This window comes from Lissotriton helveticus, chromosome 8, assembly GCF_964261635.1.
Source record: "Lissotriton helveticus chromosome 8, aLisHel1.1, whole genome shotgun sequence".
NCBI classification, from domain to species: Eukaryota; Metazoa; Chordata; class Amphibia; order Caudata; family Salamandridae; genus Lissotriton; species Lissotriton helveticus.
In genome coordinates, this window is record NC_136069.1 from 586,078,594 (window position 1) to 586,095,921 (window position 17,328).

The window sequence follows — 17,328 nt, forward strand, 5'->3', positions numbered from 1 at the left end:
ATCTTTAATGACCTCTATTTGGTCTGTAGGTTCTTGTCGATCCCGTTTTTCCGCAGACCGCGCAGTGTTCTATTAACTGCTGTTTTTATTTGCGTTAATTTTCAAGTTCGGAGTGTCCGAGGGTGAGTTTTTGGATTACTTGTCAGCCAGGCATGTTGTTCTTTTTGTCTCATTGGTGCATGGATTTCTTGTGAGGAATCGCTCTTTGAGTTAGCTAGGCCAAAAGTTATCAGAAAGGTTTCCCAGGCAGTTATGTTGTTGTCGTAACCAAACACGACAGGGTTACTTTTAGTTGTGTTTCGAGTTGGTCATCACGCTGTCGCATAATGCCACTCTGCAATAACAACCCGGAAGAGTGGGCTCCATAGGCTGCAAGGGTGCCCTGCTCATGCAATGGCACCTTCTCATTTAGAACCAAGCACCCTGGCTATAAGATTGTCAAGGCCTGCTATAGGGGTGACTTATAGGTTTTAAGTGTAGTGACCCTTTGATATAGTGAACCTGTGTCTTAAGTAAGTGGTGCATGCCCAACGTACACAGGCTGCAATGGCAGACCTGTAGTTCCATTTTGCTTGGCCTCTCATGGATGGCATAATACAAGCTTCAGCCTATGGGAGGCCTCTGCTGGCCCTTTGCCCTAAGTACATGGGTACCATATACTAGGGACTGACAAGGGTACTCCAGTATCCAATCTGGCGTGTACCTATATACATGAGATTTAGGGAGAAAGCAGATAGACTGAGGTCCTGATTAGCAGGTAAACATAAGAAGCCATACTACTTTCCTACAGAGTGAAACTGAGAGTGAAGCCTTTGCTGTGGTCTGGTCCCTGAAGAAGTTAAAGCCATACCTGTTTGGCATTCACCTCTGTGCTCAAACTGACCCCAGAACTCTCAAGTGGCTCATGCAGATGAGGGGGGTCAATATTAAACTGTTGAGGTGGTCCATTTTCTTACAGGGAATTGACTTTATAGGGTAACACAGACCTGGAACTGGCCAGTTCAATGCAGATGGACTTTCCAGGTTTTTTCCACTTACCTGATGAGGCCTACCAGGGTGTAGGTCAGTTACCATCACCTTTAATCTGGGGGGCTGTGTGAGAAAGTTCTCCTTTTTGTCCTGATCATCCCCATGTTTTGCTTGGTACTCGTAGTAACTGACTCTGACTGCAACCTGGGCTCTGCTAAATAGGTCCAGGGCTAGTGCTCCGGTTGTAAGGATATTCAAATCAGGTGTAATTATAATTGGTACTGACAGCCTCGCTGTAAGTCTCTAGTATATAATTGAGCATGCAGGTTTACAGGCCCAGTAGACTTAATGCACTTAAGTGTGCACTACTGTGGTTCCTGCTGCCATTTTAAAGTTGGTGCTGCCTTTTAGGCTGCCTTTCCCTTAAATGTATATGCAAACTCAACTTTGGATTTAAAGGTACTTCCAAAGTCTCAAACTACCTTATTTTTACATATGTCATCCCTAAGAATGATCTCCCCTAGCTGCCCCTGGGGTCAGGGGCCTAGTGACTATAAGCAGGGACATTATAAAAGATGTTTATAAGCCCTAGTGAGTGAAAAACTGCCAATTCCGTTCTCCCCATTGTAGTGAATGACTCTTTAGGCTAACATTGAGATACTTTAGAATGAATGTTGACAGGAACCATCTAAAAATATACTAAACCAGTTAAACCAGCTTTGATGATCTATGAAGCCAAGGCAATCGGGTCTGCGCTCTATGGGGCAGAGATGTGGGGTTATGAAAATTTGAGTGCGCTCCAAATATCTGAGAATAAATTTCTGAGGTTAATTACTGGTACCCCGAATAGCACTCCATTACTGCCCTTGAGATATGATCTTGGCAGGAAGCAAATTGTGGATTTAGCCAGACTACGGCCAATCTTATACTGGCGTAGGCTCTGGACTACCCCTGAGCTCGCCCATTATGCGGAAGGATTTACTGACGTTATCCAAGCAGACTGTTTCCATAAGATTACTTGGTTTAAAAAGCTAAAACTGATGTTGTTTGAGCTTGGGTTAAGTGAGTTGTGGTTTGACCCATTAGGAGCTCTATTTCCGTCTAAATCAACCTTAAAGAACATGTATTGGGAATATGTTGCTAACGCCAGTTTGTGTAATTCTAATAATGGGTCCATGGCTGCTAGTTTTCTGGAGGTCAAATTGTTTCCTGTATTTGAAATGTACTGGGATTTTATATCTAAACCCTTAGACAGGAAACTTTTGTTCCAAATAAGAGCTGGTTCACTCCCCTTAAGATCACGAACAGCTAAATGGGGCTCTGGAGGGTCCACTATCTGCCCTGTTTGTGGCTCAGGTAGTGAATCTCTCTGACACTTTCTGTTTTCCTGCAAAGTGTATAGTGTTCCTAGACGAATTTGGTTGGCACCTATGTGCAGAAACCTTGGTACCATATGTAGTAGAGTTGCGTTGCGTATTTTATGTACAACTTCTCTTACATGGATCATAATTGCCACTGCAAAATATCTTGGGTGGGCTTGGATCATCAGGCAGAGACTGCTAGTAATGTAACTATTCTCTGCCGATGACAAGCAGAGATTGCTAGTGAACTGACTATTCCCTGCTTATGTATTGTAACAGTGTCTCCATGAAATGTATATTAAGGTTTTTAACTTTGGTCATTTAAAATCAAGATTTTAATAACGAACTTTTACACCTTCTTAATTGGTTATTAACATTATGGTTTGTTTTATACAACGGTCTTATGGACTTGTAAGTGCTTTGTATTCCTTGAGTATTTGTACATTTAATTGTTTCTTAATATGTCTGTATGTCTTGCTTTTATGAGTAATTACTCGAATAAAGCACTTTTGAATCCCAATATGTCATCCCTAAGAATGATCTCCCCTAGCTGCCCCTGGGGTAAGGTGCCTAGTGACTATAAGCAGGGACATTATAAAAGATGTTTATAAGCCCTAGTGAGTGAAAAACTGCCAATTCCGTTCTCCCCATTGTAGTGAATGACTCTTTAGGCTAACATTGAGATACTTTAGAATGAATGTTGACAGGAACCATCTAAAAATATACTTAATGCTATCTAATTAATAGTTAAGATAAATCCATCAACTTGCCACTGTTGAATTCATAAAAACTATTAAAGACAATAATTTGGTTTTTTTCAGTGAGCAAAAATCCAGCTTTCCAGCTGCTCTCTCCTGATTGGCCAGCCTTTCCCAGGCTGAGCCAGAGCTGCTTGTTGAGGTGTGAAGTGTCCTGTCAGAGTAGACAATGGATTTCCTGTGGATGGAGAACTTTAGCTGCAGAAACCAAAAGGCAGGACAAGGGAGAGGGAGCCAACAGGTCTTCAAAGGGAGAATGACAGTTTTGGACCAGCACAGGCTGAGCCCCACATCTTGCACATGCATTCACACAGGAGCCACAGTAATTCAATTAGTCAGGGGATCTAAGGATTATGCTAGTGAATCTTAGCCAAACCAGTGGGTTGGCTTAGCCAGGTCTAATCCCAAATGAGAGACTTTCTCTACTTTGGATTTTAAGAGGATCATGCTTTCTGGGAGAAGAATATGCCATACTTTGGAGGAAGTGATCATATACCTGTGTGGCCCCGGCATCCCCTTGGTCAGCAGTGCTCCCCTGCTTGACACACAGAAACTATGACTAAATATGGAAAAGCTGCATAGCTCCTTTGATCTGCTGTCTAAAACTACAAGGGGAAGAAGGACTATCTTGCTGGAATCTGGTTCAGCACCCAAAGGACTGCACTCTGAAGGACTGCACCTGCAGCACAATCTGCTACTTCAGCCCTAGGGACTTTGCCTGTCTTTAAGAAAGACTAAGCGGTGGACTTCCTGCAAGCTGCATGTTAACAGAGCCCACCTGCATTGTACCACAACAGCACCATCTGCAACACTCTCTGTGTGTTACTAAAAATCTTTTATAACCCTAAGTGCAGATTCTAATCTGTCACAGCCACACCACAGAGCAAAAAGAGCTATCAGGTGTAGGTCTGCCCATAGCCCCTCCATCCCAGCATCACACCCAGTCTGTGAGTGCATGTTTATTGCTAGTCAGTCTGGCACGGTCTGATGCCCGTTCATCACAGGCGCTACATAGAGCACTTTACCACAGCCCCATACAGCACTTGATGTGTCACTTTCACCTCTTATGTACATACCAGTCGCTGGCATCCCCTCCATTTTGTCACAAAATATATGCCAACACTTCCGATTTCAGAGGCATACCCACAATTTTGATTTCGCCCCTTTTAAATTCCTCCCCTTCAATTCAAGTTGATAAGAAAGGTAAACCCCCCTGATTTTTTCAGCCTCGCTCTTGTCAGTTCTCCACATCTACATAGTCACTCACCAGCTCTAGGCAGCCGTCTCCTGCGGTCTCTGCAACATCTCCATCTGCGGGAGGCTCATGTGCCGCTGGATGGCAAACTCTCCTACAAACCAGCATCAACTCCGCCTCCCTGGCTCCCGAGTCCTATCACTGTCAGGAGGACCGCGGAGGTGTCCGCCACCAGAGCTCTTCCTGCTGTCTGCCGCACTTAAAGTGATCTCTGCTACAGCTCGGTGTACCTCACCTACTGTCCTCCCAAGCTGGATCAGTGTCCATGTTCCTGTTGGCATTGTGTACTTGTTGCCTGGCAGCTCTGTCACTACTTGCAGGGCAGTGACTTGCGAGGAGCCCTGGCACCTGGCTTACATTACAGGAAGCAACCTCACTGAGTCTCAGACCGTCCAGACAGAAAAGTGAGCAACAGGCCCAAGTGAGAACCCAACTCACAAGGCAGCCCCTCCCGCCCCTGAGAATAGCTCCCTCCACTCCAGTGATCCTGAGTGCTGGCTCTTCGGACACAGAGTTCTAACATATGTCGCCAGTTCCTCGTTCCACTTCATCCAATTGTGCTGGGCTCCTCCTCCCCAGGGGAGCATGTGAGTCCTCCTTGAATGGAGTTATTGGAGACCTTCCTCCTACAGCTACACGCTGCCTTTTCATTGCATTTGGTGCTGATTCATATATTGGGTGCAAATATCAACGAGGGGTGGGTAAGGGGCACACCAGTGAACTCTGCTTCTCTGCCGGCTGGCTATATTTTTTTTACAAATTCCACACGCCAGATGGAGTAGGGAGTGGCAAAACTTTTCGAACTCAACCAGCAGAGTGGTGTTCATCGGCCACCCCTAATCAAAATCGGCCTGCTAGAGGGGACTGCTCGAAGTCGAGAGAAAAATCCTCCATAACATTTTGACTGAGGCCTCCCACTTAGTGTCAAGCATGACCAGAAGTCTCAAAGTGGCTCTGTAGGTTTTTAAGCACTAGAAAGTGTTTATTCTTTAAAAACTCATACCTCAGGTTCCCCACCTTGGATTTTCATCATTATGGTGCCTATATGTTCATAAACATATAATCTATCTGTATAAATTGAAGTCTGATTTTTATTGTGTGATTTATAGCAATACAAGGAAAAAAGTCGATGTTTTTGTAATAAATATTGGGTTTCTGAATTGATTTAATCAAAACCCTTTATGGGCACATCCCCGACACACATGACAAGAGCACTTTGTTACCTTCTTTCCTTCTCTAAACGAGACCATAACATCCATTTATATTTTTTGTTAGTTATCACACAGGTAAATACATCATATTCATTGGGGTTTTTTCAGTGATCTTCTGAGCATTATCATGAGGAGGTCTCACTTATTCATAGAGACCAACACCGTGATGTCTTTAACAAACTGTAGCCAATTTGTTACAGGTGACCTCATTTGATCCTCTCTGCCTCAAAGATGCCAAGAGAAAGAATTAGGAAATGGGACTGTAGTGCATTAAAAAGGGTATTTATTGATATATTCCATTGAGAGGTTTTGTGCGTATTTTACTTTTTGCACCAATGTGGTTTGTGCTTGGTTTGTTAGCAATAAACATGTTCTTTCAATTTCCTTTTTTTTCCTGTCGTTCTTAACATATATTCAGATGCCTTGACAAGCAGTTTATCAGATAGCATTAATGTTTATAATAGTTTACTAAAGAAGCATACAAGTACACTAACTTCTAATACACATGACTCCTGGAAGGAAATTTAGAAAAACATAAAATAATACACAGTCATTTACCGTTGTCCACTCATTTATTTGTGGGTCATAAGACTCCATTGTGTTAAGGTATGTTTGTCCATCATATCCTCCAACAGCATATAATCTGTCCCCGAGAAGACAAACACCAACAGCATCACGAGGCATACTTAAAGGTGCCACCATTGTCCAAGTGTCTGTTTTTGGATCATACCTAGAAAAAGGTAAAACATATCACACTGGCTAAAAATAAGTGAAGTATATATTTTAAAACATTCAACTAAACTCTCATTAATTTTAATAAAGTATAAAGAAACAGCATAAGATTTTCTGTCACATCAGGGATAAGATCACTCATCAGCTACTCCAAAATTACCTTAAATCTCTTCTGTGCTGGTTTTGAATATGAAGATCACAGCAATCAAGCAATGCCAGAGCGACGTAATGCCTCAAATTAAGTCCAGCCTTTATCAACTATTAAACTACAACCTTTTCTATAGGTCCATCCTTATCCTACTAATTAGCACTCCACTCATTAAAAACAATTACTGTTGAAAAATATTTGAAGGAACTATATCTAATGAACACTCATTATCTATACATCATCGTATTACCACACAACTCTAGTCCAATGTATAGTCTTTCCTCAAATTGCATGAATTGGCATACCTATTCCAAAACATCAGCAAGAAAGGAATAGTAAGGGATAATAATGAAATAAAATTGTATACCCTAAGAAGGAAGTCAGATGTAGGATGATTGATGTAAAACCAGAAATGTAGCAAGCAAGCATTAGTTCACAAATCAGTATGAGGCAAGACAATCTGATCTACTATTTGGGTAAAGAACATGTGGGTGTATTACATGTGTAGCCCTGGTAACTGATGGTCATGCTGCCAAGAAAAGACTGTCTTCAATCACTGACAATTATCCATGTATTCTGGTAACTCCTAATGAATAAGCACCAGAACAAAGGCATACATATTCCGGTTCCCTTTCACTGTTCTTATGTTCTCATGATGACCTTACAGCTGATGAAAGGGTGAAAAGTGTCTTAACACTCTTACAAACAGATTAGATTTGCTCTCATTGTTATTAGACTCATTACTTTGTACCCAGGACCCCTCCCTGAACTCCAGTCCTTTGCTTTGTAAGTATATACACCACTAGTCATGTTTATCGTTTTTTTCTCACTATGTGATCACCTGGGGACAATGAGTATGCACCAAAAAAATGGCCCTATTAAGCCATGTTGGAAAGCTTCTTGTGACGTTGACAGATTTTTTATTTGTATTTCAACACTTTAGCCTCAACATATGAGCTTCCTAATAATTGAATATTTTACAACAAGGGGTGGTGATGGACAGAGTCTCTGAATTAAGCAGAAAACTCTCACCCAGTCAAGAGATCAGGGCTAGATCCAACACCGTTTTTTAGCTCACTGCATCATCCCAGTTTCAGAAACTGGCTGTATGCAAATTAGTCTGTTCCTGTCCCAGTGCATGATGGGAACAGGGCAAACCAAACTACAAAGCCAATTCTTACACTGGAAAGGAAACAAGCTACCGGGGACCAGTTTCTGGCATTTCAGCCTCTTCGGCCCGGCTTGCTTGAATCCTGATGGTGCAGTGAGCAAGGGACTCATGTCTGAGCATACCCTTCCACGCTTAGGGTGGACAAAATATTTTACAACAAGGGGTGGTGATGGACAGAGTCTCTGAATTAAGCAGAAAACTCTCACCCAGTCAAGAGATCAGGGCTAGATCCAACACCGTTTTTTAGCTCACTGCATCATCCCAGTTTCAGAACCTGGCTGTATGCAAATTAGTCTGTTCCTGTCCCAGTGCATGATGGGAACAGGGCAAACCAAACTACAAAGCCAATTCTTACACTGGAAAGGAAACAAGCTACCGGGGACCGGTTTCTGGCATTTCAGCCTCTTCGGCCCGGCTTGCTTGAATCCTGATGGTGCAGTGAGCAAGGGACTCATGTCTGAGCATACCCTTCCACGCTTAGGGTGGACAAAATATTTTACAACAAGGGGTGGTGATGGACAGAGTCTCTGAATTAAGCAGAAAACTCTCACCCAGTCAAGAGATCAGGGCTAGATCCAACACCGTTTTTTAGCTCACTGCATCATCCCAGTTTCAGAACCTGGCTGTATGCAAATTAGTCTGTTCCTGTCCCAGTGCATGATGGGAACAGGGCAAACCAAACTACAAAGCCAATTCTTACACTGGAAAGGAAACAAGCTACCGGGGACCGGTTTCTGGCATTTCAGCCTCTTCGGCCCGGCTTGCTTGAATCCTGATGGTGCAGTGAGCAAGGGACTCATGTCTGAGCATACCCTTCCACGCTTAGGGTGGACAAAATATTTTACAACAAGGGGTGGTGATGGACAGAGTCTCTGAATTAAGCAGAAAACTCTCACCCAGTCAAGAGATCAGGGCTAGATCCAACACCGTTTTTTAGCTCACTGCATCATCCCAGTTTCAGAACCTGGCTGTATGCAAATTAGTCTGTTCCTGTCCCAGTGCATGATGGGAACAGGGCAAACCAAACTACAAAGCCAATTCTTAAACTGGAAAGGAAACAAGCTACCGGGGACCGGTTTCTGGCATTTCAGCCTCTTCGGCCCGGCTTGCTTGAATCCTGATGGTGCAGTGAGCAAGGGACTCATGTCTGAGCATACCCTTCCACGCTTAGGGTGGACAAAATATTTTACAACAAGGGGTGGTGATGGACAGAGTCTCTGAATTAAGCAGAAAACTCTCACCCAGTCAAGAGATCAGGGCTAGATCCAACACCGTTTTTTAGCTCACTGCATCATCCCAGTTTCAGAACCTGGCTGTATGCAAATTAGTCTGTTCCTGTCCCAGTGCATGATGGGAACAGGGCAAACCAAACTACAAAGCCAATTCTTACACTGGAAAGGAAACAAGCTACCGGGGACCGGTTTCTGGCATTTCAGCCTCTTCAGCCCGGCTTGCTTGAATCCTGATGGTGCAGTGAGCAAGGGACTCATGTCTGAGCATACCCTTCCACGCTTAGGGTGGACAAAATATTTTACAACAAGGGGTGGTGATGGACAGAGTCTCTGAATTAAGCAGAAAACTCTCACCCAGTCAAGAGATCAGGGCTAGATCCAACACCGTTTTTTAGCTCACTGCATCATCCCAGTTTCAGAACCTGGCTGTATGCAAATTAGTCTGTTCCTGTCCCAGTGCATGATGGAAACAGGGCAAACCAAACTACAAAGCCAATTGTTACACGGGAAAGGAAACAAGCTACCGGGGACCGGTTTCTGGCATTTCAGCCTCTTCGGCCCGGCTTGCTTGAATCCTGATGGTGCAGTGAGCAAGGGACTCATGTCTGAGCATACCCTTCCACGCTTAGGGTGGACAAAATGTTTTACAACAAGGGGTGGTGATGGACAGAGTCTCTGAATTAAGCAGAAAACGCTCACCCAGTCAAGAGATCAGGGCTAGATCCAACACCGTTTTTTAGCTCACTGCATCATCCCAGTTTCAGAACCTGGCTGTATGCAAATTAGTCTGTTCCTGTCCCAGTGCATGATGGGAACAGGGCAAACCAAACTACAAAGCCAATTCTTACACTGGAAAGGAAACAAGCTACCGGGGACCGGTTTCTGGCATTTCAGCCTCTTCGGCCCGGCTCGCTTGAATCCTGATGGTGCAGTGAGCAAGGGACTCATGTCTGAGCATACCCTTCCACGCTTAGGGTGGACAAAATATTTTACAACAAGGGGTGGTGATGGACAGAGTCTCTGAATTAAGCAGAAAACTCTCACCCAGTCAAGAGATCAGGGCTAGGTCCAACACCGTTTTTTAGCTCACTGCATCATCCCAGTTTCAGAACCTGGCTGTATGCAAATTAGTCTGTTCCTGTCCCTGTGCATGATGGGAACAGGGCAAACCAAACTACAAAGCCAATTCTTACACTGGAAAGGAAACAAGCTACCGGGGACCGGTTTCTGGCATTTCAGCCTCTTCGGCCCGGCTTGCTTGAATCCTGATGGTGCAGTGAGCAAGGGATTCATGTCTGAGCATACCCTTCCACGCTTAGGGTGGACAAAATATTTTACAACAAGGGGTGGTGATGGACAGAGTCTCTGAATTAAGCAGAAAACTCTCACCCAGTCAAGAGATCAGGGCTAGATCCAACACCGTTTTTTAGCTCACTGCATCATCCCAGTTTCAGAACCTGGCTGTATGCAAATTAGTCTGTTCCTGTCCCAGTGCATGATGGGAACAGGGCAAACCAAACTACAAAGCCAATTCTTACACTGGAAAGGAAACAAGCTACCGGGGACCGGTTTCTGGCATTTCAGCCTCTTCGGCCCGGCTTGCTTGAATCCTGATGGTGCAGTGAGCAAGGGACTCATGTCTGAGCATACCCTTCCACGCTTAGGGTGGACAAAATATTTTACAACAAGGGGTGGTGATGGACAGAGTCTCTGAATTAAGCAGAAAACTCTCACCCAGTCAAGAGATCAGGGCTAGATCCAACACCGTTTTTTAGCTCACTGCATCATCCCAGTTTCAGAACCTGGCTGTATGCAAATTAGTCTGTTCCTGTCCCAGTGCATGATGGGAACAGGGCAAACCAAACTACAAATCCAATTCTTACACTGGAAAGGAAACAAGCTACCGGGGACCGGTTTCTGGCATTTCAGCCTCTTCGGCCCGGCTTGCTTGAATCCTGATGGTGCAGTGAGCAAGGGACTCATGTCTGAGCATACCCTTCCATGCTTAGGGTGGACAAAATATTTTACAACAAGGGGTGGTGATGGACAGAGTCTCTGAATTAAGCAGAATACTCTCACCCAGTCAAGAGATCAGGGCTAGATCCAACACCGTTTTTTAGCTCACTGCATCATCCCAGTTTCAGAACCTGGCTGTATGCAAATTAGTCTGTTCCTGTCCCAGTGCATGATGGGAACAGGGCAAACCAAACTACAAAGCCAATTCTTACACTGGAAAGGAAACAAGCTACCGGGGACCGGTTTCTGGCATTTCAGCCTCTTCGGCCCGGCTTGCTTGAATCCTGATGGTGCAGTGAGCAAGGGACTCATGTCTGAGCATACCCTTCCACGCTTAGGGTGGACAAAATATTTTACAACAAGGGGTGGTAATGGACAGAGTCTCTGAATTAAGCAGAAAACTCTCACCCAGTCAAGAGATCAGGGCTAGATCCAACACCGTTTTTTAGCTCACTGCATCATCCCAGTTTCAGAACCTGGCTGTATGCAAATTAGTCTGTTCCTGTCCCAGTGCATGATGGGAACAGGGCAAACCAAACTACAAAGCCAATTCTTACACTGGAAAGGAAACAAGCTACCGGGGACCGGTTTCTGGCATTTCAGCCTCTTCGGCCCGGCTTGCTTGAATCCTGATGGTGCAGTGAGCAAGGGACTCATGTCTGAGCATACCCTTCCACGCTTAGGGTGGACAAAATATTTTACAACAAGGGGTGGTGATGGACAGAGTCTCTGAATTAAGCAGAAAACTCTCACCCAGTCAAGAGATCAGGACTAGATCCAACACCGTTTTTTAGCTCACTGCATCATCCCAGTTTCAGAACCTGGCTGTATGCAAATTAGTCTGTTCCTGTCCCAGTGCATGATAGGAACAGGGCAAACCAAACTACAAAGCCAATTGTTACACTGGAAAGGAAACAAGCTACCGGGGACCGGTTTCTGGCATTTCAGCCTCTTCGGCCCGGCTTGCTTGAATCCTGATGGTGCAGTGAGCAAGGGACTCATGTCTGAGCATACCCTTCCACGCTTAGGGTGGACAAAATATTTTACAACAAGGGGTGGTGATGGACAGAGTCTCTGAATTAAGCAGAAAACTCTCACCCAGTCAAGAGATCAGGGCTAGATCCAACACCGTTTTTTAGCTCACTGCATCATCCCAGTTTCAGAACCTGGCTGTATGCAAATTAGTCTGTTCCTGTCCCAGTGCATGATGGGAACAGGGCAAACCAAACTACAAAGCCAATTCTTACACTGGAAAGGAAACAAGGTACCGGGGACCGGTTTCTGGCATTTCAGCCTCTTCGGCCCGGCTTGCTTGAATCCTGATGGTGCAGTGAGCAAGGGACTCATGTCTGAGCATACCCTTCCACGCTTAGGGTGGACAAAATATTTTACAACAAGGGGTGGTGATGGACAGAGTCTCTGAATTAAGCAGAAAACTCTCACCCAGTCAAGAGATCAGGGCTAGATCCAACACCGTTTTTTAGCTCACTGCATCATCCCAGTTTCAGAACCTGGCTGTATGCAAATTAGTCTGTTCCTGTCCCAGTGCATGATGGGAACAGGGCAAACCAAACTACAAAGCCAATTCTTACACTGGAAAGGAAACAAGCTACCGGGGACCGGTTTCTGGCATTTCAGCCTCTTCGGCCCGGCTTGCTTGAATCCTGATGGTGCAGTGAGCAAGGGACTCATGTCTGAGCATACCCTTCCACGCTTAGGGTGGACAAAATATTTTACAACAAGGGGTGGTGATGGACAGAGTCTCTGAATTAAGCAGAAAACTCTCACCCAGTCAAGAGATCAGGGCTAGATCCAACACCGTTTTTTAGCTCACTGCATCGTCCCAGTTTCAGAACCTGGCAGTATGCAAATTAGTCTGTTCCTGTCCCAGTGCATGATGGGAACAGGGCAAACCAAACTACAAAGCCAATTCTTACACTGGAAAGGAAACAAGCTACCGGGGACCGGTTTCTGGCATTTCAGCCTCTTCGGCCCGGCTTGCTTGAATCCTGATGGTGCAGTGAGCAAGGGACTCATGTCTGAGCATACCCTTCCACGCTTAGGGTGGACAAAATATTTTACAACAAGGGGTGGTGATGGACAGAGTCTCTGAATTAAGCAGAAAACTCTCACCCAGTCAAGAGATCAGGGCTAGATCCAACACCGTTTTTTAGCTCACTGCATCATCCCAGTTTCAGAACCTGGCTGTATGCAAATTAGTCTGTTCCTGTCCCAGTGCATGATGGGAACAGGGCAAACCAAACTACAAAGCCAATTCTTACACTGGAAAGGAAACAAGCTACCGGGGACCGGTTTCTGGCATTTCAGCCTCTTCGGCCCGGCTTGCTTGAATCCTGATGGTGCAGTGAGCAAGGGACTCATGTCTGAGCATACCCTTCCACGCTTAGGGTGGACAAAATATTTTACAACAAGGGGTGGTGATGGACAGAGTCTCTGAATTAAGCAGAAAACTCTCACCCAGTCAAGAGATCAGGGCTAGATCCAACACCGTTTTTTAGCTCACTGCATCATCCCAGTTTCAGAACCTGGCTGTATGCAAATTAGTCTGTTCCTGTCCCAGTGCATGATGGGAACAGGGCAAACCAAACTACAAAGCCAATTCTTACACTGGAAAGGAAACAAGCTACCGGGGACCGGTTTCTGGCATTTCAGACTCTTCGGCCCGGCTTGCTTGAATCCTGATGGTGCAGTGAGCAAGGGACTCATGTCTGAGCATACCCTTCCACGCTTAGGGTGGACAAAATATTTTACAACAAGGGGTGGTGATGGACAGAGTCTCTGAATTAAGCAGAAAACTCTCACCCAGTCAAGAGATCAGGGCTAGATCCAACACCGTTTTTTAGCTCACTGCATCATCCCAGTTTCAGAACCTGGCTGTATGCAAATTAGTCTGTTCCTGTCCCAGTGCATGATGGGAACAGGGCAAACCAAACTACAAAGCCAATTCTTACACTGGAAAGGAAACAAGCTACCGGGGACCGGTTTCTGGCATTTCAGCCTCTTCGGCCCGGCTTGCTTGAATCCTGATGGTGCAGTGAGCAAGGGACTCATGTCTGAGCATACCCTTCCACGCTTAGGGTGGACAAAATATTTTACAACAAGGGGTAGTGATGGACAGAGTCTCTGAATTAAGCAGAAAACTCTCACCCAGTCAAGAGATCAGGGCTAGATCCAACACCGTTTTTTAGCTCACTGCATCATCCCAGTTTCAGAACCTGGCTGTATGCAAATTAGTCTGTTCCTGTCCCAGTGCATGATGGGAACAGGGCAAACCAAACTACAAAGCCAATTCTTACACTGGAAAGGAAACAAGCTACCGGGGACCGGTTTCTGGCATTTCAGCCTCTTCGGCCCGGCTTGCTTGAATCCTGATGGTGCAGTGAGCAAGGGACTCATGTCTGAGCATACCCCTCCACGCTTAGGGTGGACAAAATATTTTACAACAAGGGGTGGTGATGGACAGAGTCTCTGAATTAAGCAGAAAACTCTCACCCAGTCAAGAGATCAGGGCTAGATCCAACACCGTTTTTTAGCTCACTGCATCATCCCAGTTTCAGAACCTGGCTGTATGCAAATTAGTCTGTTCCTGTCCCAGTGCATGATGGGAACAGGGCAAACCAAACTACAAAGCCAATTCTTACACTGGAAAGGAAACAAGCTACCGGGGACCGGTTTCTGGCATTTCAGCCTCTTCGGCCCGGCTTGCTTGAATCCTGATGGTGCAGTGAGCAAGGGACTCATGTCTGAGCATACCCTTCCACGCTTAGGGTGGACAAAATATTTTACAACAAGGGGTGGTGATGGACAGAGTCTCTGAATTAAGCAGAAAACTCTCACCCAGTCAAGAGATCAGGGCTAGATCCAACACCGTTTTTTAGCTCACTGCATCATCCCAGTTTCAGAACCTGGCTGTATGCAAATTAGTCTGTTCCTGTCCCAGTGCATGATGGGAACAGGGCAAACCAAACTACAAAGCCAATTCTTACACTGGAAAGGAAACAAGCTACCGGGGACCGGTTTCTGGCATTTCAGCCTCTTCGGCCCGGCTCGCTTGAATCCTGATGGTGCAGTGAGCAAGGGACTCATGTCTGAGCATACCCTTCCACGCTTAGGGTGGACAAAATATTTTACAACAAGGGGTGGTGATGGACAGAGTCTCTGAATTAAGCAGAAAACTCTCACCCAGTCAAGAGATCAGGGCTAGATCCAACACCGTTTTTTAGCTCACTGCATCATCCCAGTTTCAGAACCTGGCTGTATGCAAATTAGTCTGTTCCTGTCCCAGTGCATGATGGGAACAGGGCAAACCAAACTACAAAGCCAATTCTTACACTGGAAAGGAAACAAGCTACCGGGGACCGGTTTCTGGCATCTCAGCCTCTTCGGCCCGGCTTGCTTGAATCCTGATGGTGCAGTGAGCAAGGGACTCATGTCTGAGCATACCCTTCCACGCTTAGGGTGGACAAAATATTTTACAACAAGGGGTGGTGATGGACAGAGTCTCTGAATTAAGCAGAAAACTCTCACCCAGTCAAGAGATCAGGGCTAGATCCAACACAGTTTTTTAGCTCACTGCATCGTCCCAGTTTCAGAACCTGGCTGTATGCAAATTAGTCTGTTCCTGTCCCAGTGCATGATGGGAACAGGGCAAACCAAACTACAAAGCCAATTCTTACACTGGAAAGGAAACAAGCTACCGGGGACCGGTTTCTGGCATTTCAGCCTCTTCGGCCCGGCTTGCTTGAATCCTGATGGTGCAGTGAGCAAGGGACTCATGTCTGAGCATTCCCTTCCACGCTTAGGGTGGACAAAATATTTTACAACAAGGGGTGGTGATGGACAGAGTCTCTGAATTAAGCAGAAAACTCTCACCCAGTCAAGAGATCAGGGCTAGATCCAACACCGTTTTTTAGCTCACTGCATCATCCCAGTTTCAGAACCTGGCTGTATGCAAATTAGTCTGTTCCTGTCCCAGTGCATGATGGGAATCAGGGCAAACCAAACTACAAAGCCAATTCTTACACTGGAAAGGAAACAAGCTACCGGGGACCGGTTTCTGGCATTTCAGCCTCTTCGGCCCGGCTTGCTTGAATCCTGATGGTGCAGTGAGCAAGGGACTCATGTCTGAGCATACCCTTCCACGCTTAGGGTGGACAAAATATTTTACAACAAGGGGTGGTGATGGACAGAGTCTCTGAATTAAGCAGAAAACTCTCACCCAGTCAAGAGATCAGGGCTAGATCCAACACCGTTTTTTAGCTCACTGCATCATCCCAGTTTCAGAACCTGGCTGTATGCAAATTAGTCTGTTCCTGTCCCAGTGCATGATGGGAACAGGGCAAACCAAACTACAAAGCCAATTCTTACACTGGAAAGGAAACAAGCTACCGGGGACCGGTTTCTGGCATTTCAGACTCTTCGGCCCGGCTTGCTTGAATCCTGATGGTGCAGTGAGCAAGGGACTCATGTCTGAGCATACCCTTCCACGCTTAGGGTGGACAAAATATTTTACAACAAGGGGTGGTGATGGACAGAGTCTCTGAATTAAGCAGAAAACTCTCACCCAGTCAAGAGATCAGGGCTAGATCCAACACCGTTTTTTAGCTCACTGCATCATCCCAGTTTCAGAACCTGGCTGTATGCAAATTAGTCTGTTCCTGTCCCAGTGCATGATGGGAACAGGGCAAACCAAACTACAAAGCCAATTCTTACACTGGAAAGGAAACAAGCTACCGGGGACCGGTTTCTGGCATTTCAGCCTCTTCGGCCCGGCTTGCTTGAATCCTGATGGTGCAGTGAGCAAGGGACTCATGTCTGAGCATACCCTTCCACGCTTAGGGTGGACAAAATATTTTACAACAAGGGGTGGTGATGGACAGAGTCTCTGAATTAAGCAGAAAACTCTCACCCAGTCAAGAGATCAGGGCTAGATCCAACACCGTTTTTTAGCTCACTGCATCATCCCAGTTTCAGAACCTGGCTGTATGCAAATTAGTCTGTTCCTGTCCCAGTGCATGATGGGAACAGGGCAAACCAAACTACAAAGCCAATTCTTACACTGGAAAGGAAACAAGCTACCGGGGACCGGTTTCTGGCATTTCAGCCTCTTCGGCCCGGCTTGCTTGAATCCTGATGGTGCAGTGAGCAAGGGACTCATGTCTGAGCATACCCCTCCACGCTTAGGGTGGACAAAATATTTTACAACAAGGGGTGGTGATGGACAGAGTCTCTGAATTAAGCAGAAAACTCTCACCCAGTCAAGAGATCAGGGCTAGATCCAACACCGTTTTTTAGCTCACTGCATCATCCCAGTTTCAGAACCTGGCTGTATGCAAATTAGTCTGTTCCTGTCCAGGTGCATGATGGGAACAGGGCAAACCAAACTACAAAGCCAATTCTTACACTGGAAAGGAAACAAGCTACCGGGGACCGGTTTCTGGCATTTCAGCCTCTT

General features: G+C 45.7%; 1 protein-coding gene across 1 annotated transcript in view; it reads right to left on the minus strand.

Annotated features, from left to right (window-relative positions):
- KLHL1 (kelch like family member 1) overlaps positions 1–17,328 on the minus strand; it is a 1,526,090-nt gene that overhangs the window by 12,332 nt on the left and 1,496,430 nt on the right. The window contains exon 10 of the mRNA XM_078657414.1: positions 6,113–6,284. Coding sequence (XP_078513540.1) covers positions 6,113–6,284 — 172 coding nt within the window. The remainder of the gene's footprint in view (positions 1–6,112; positions 6,285–17,328) is intronic.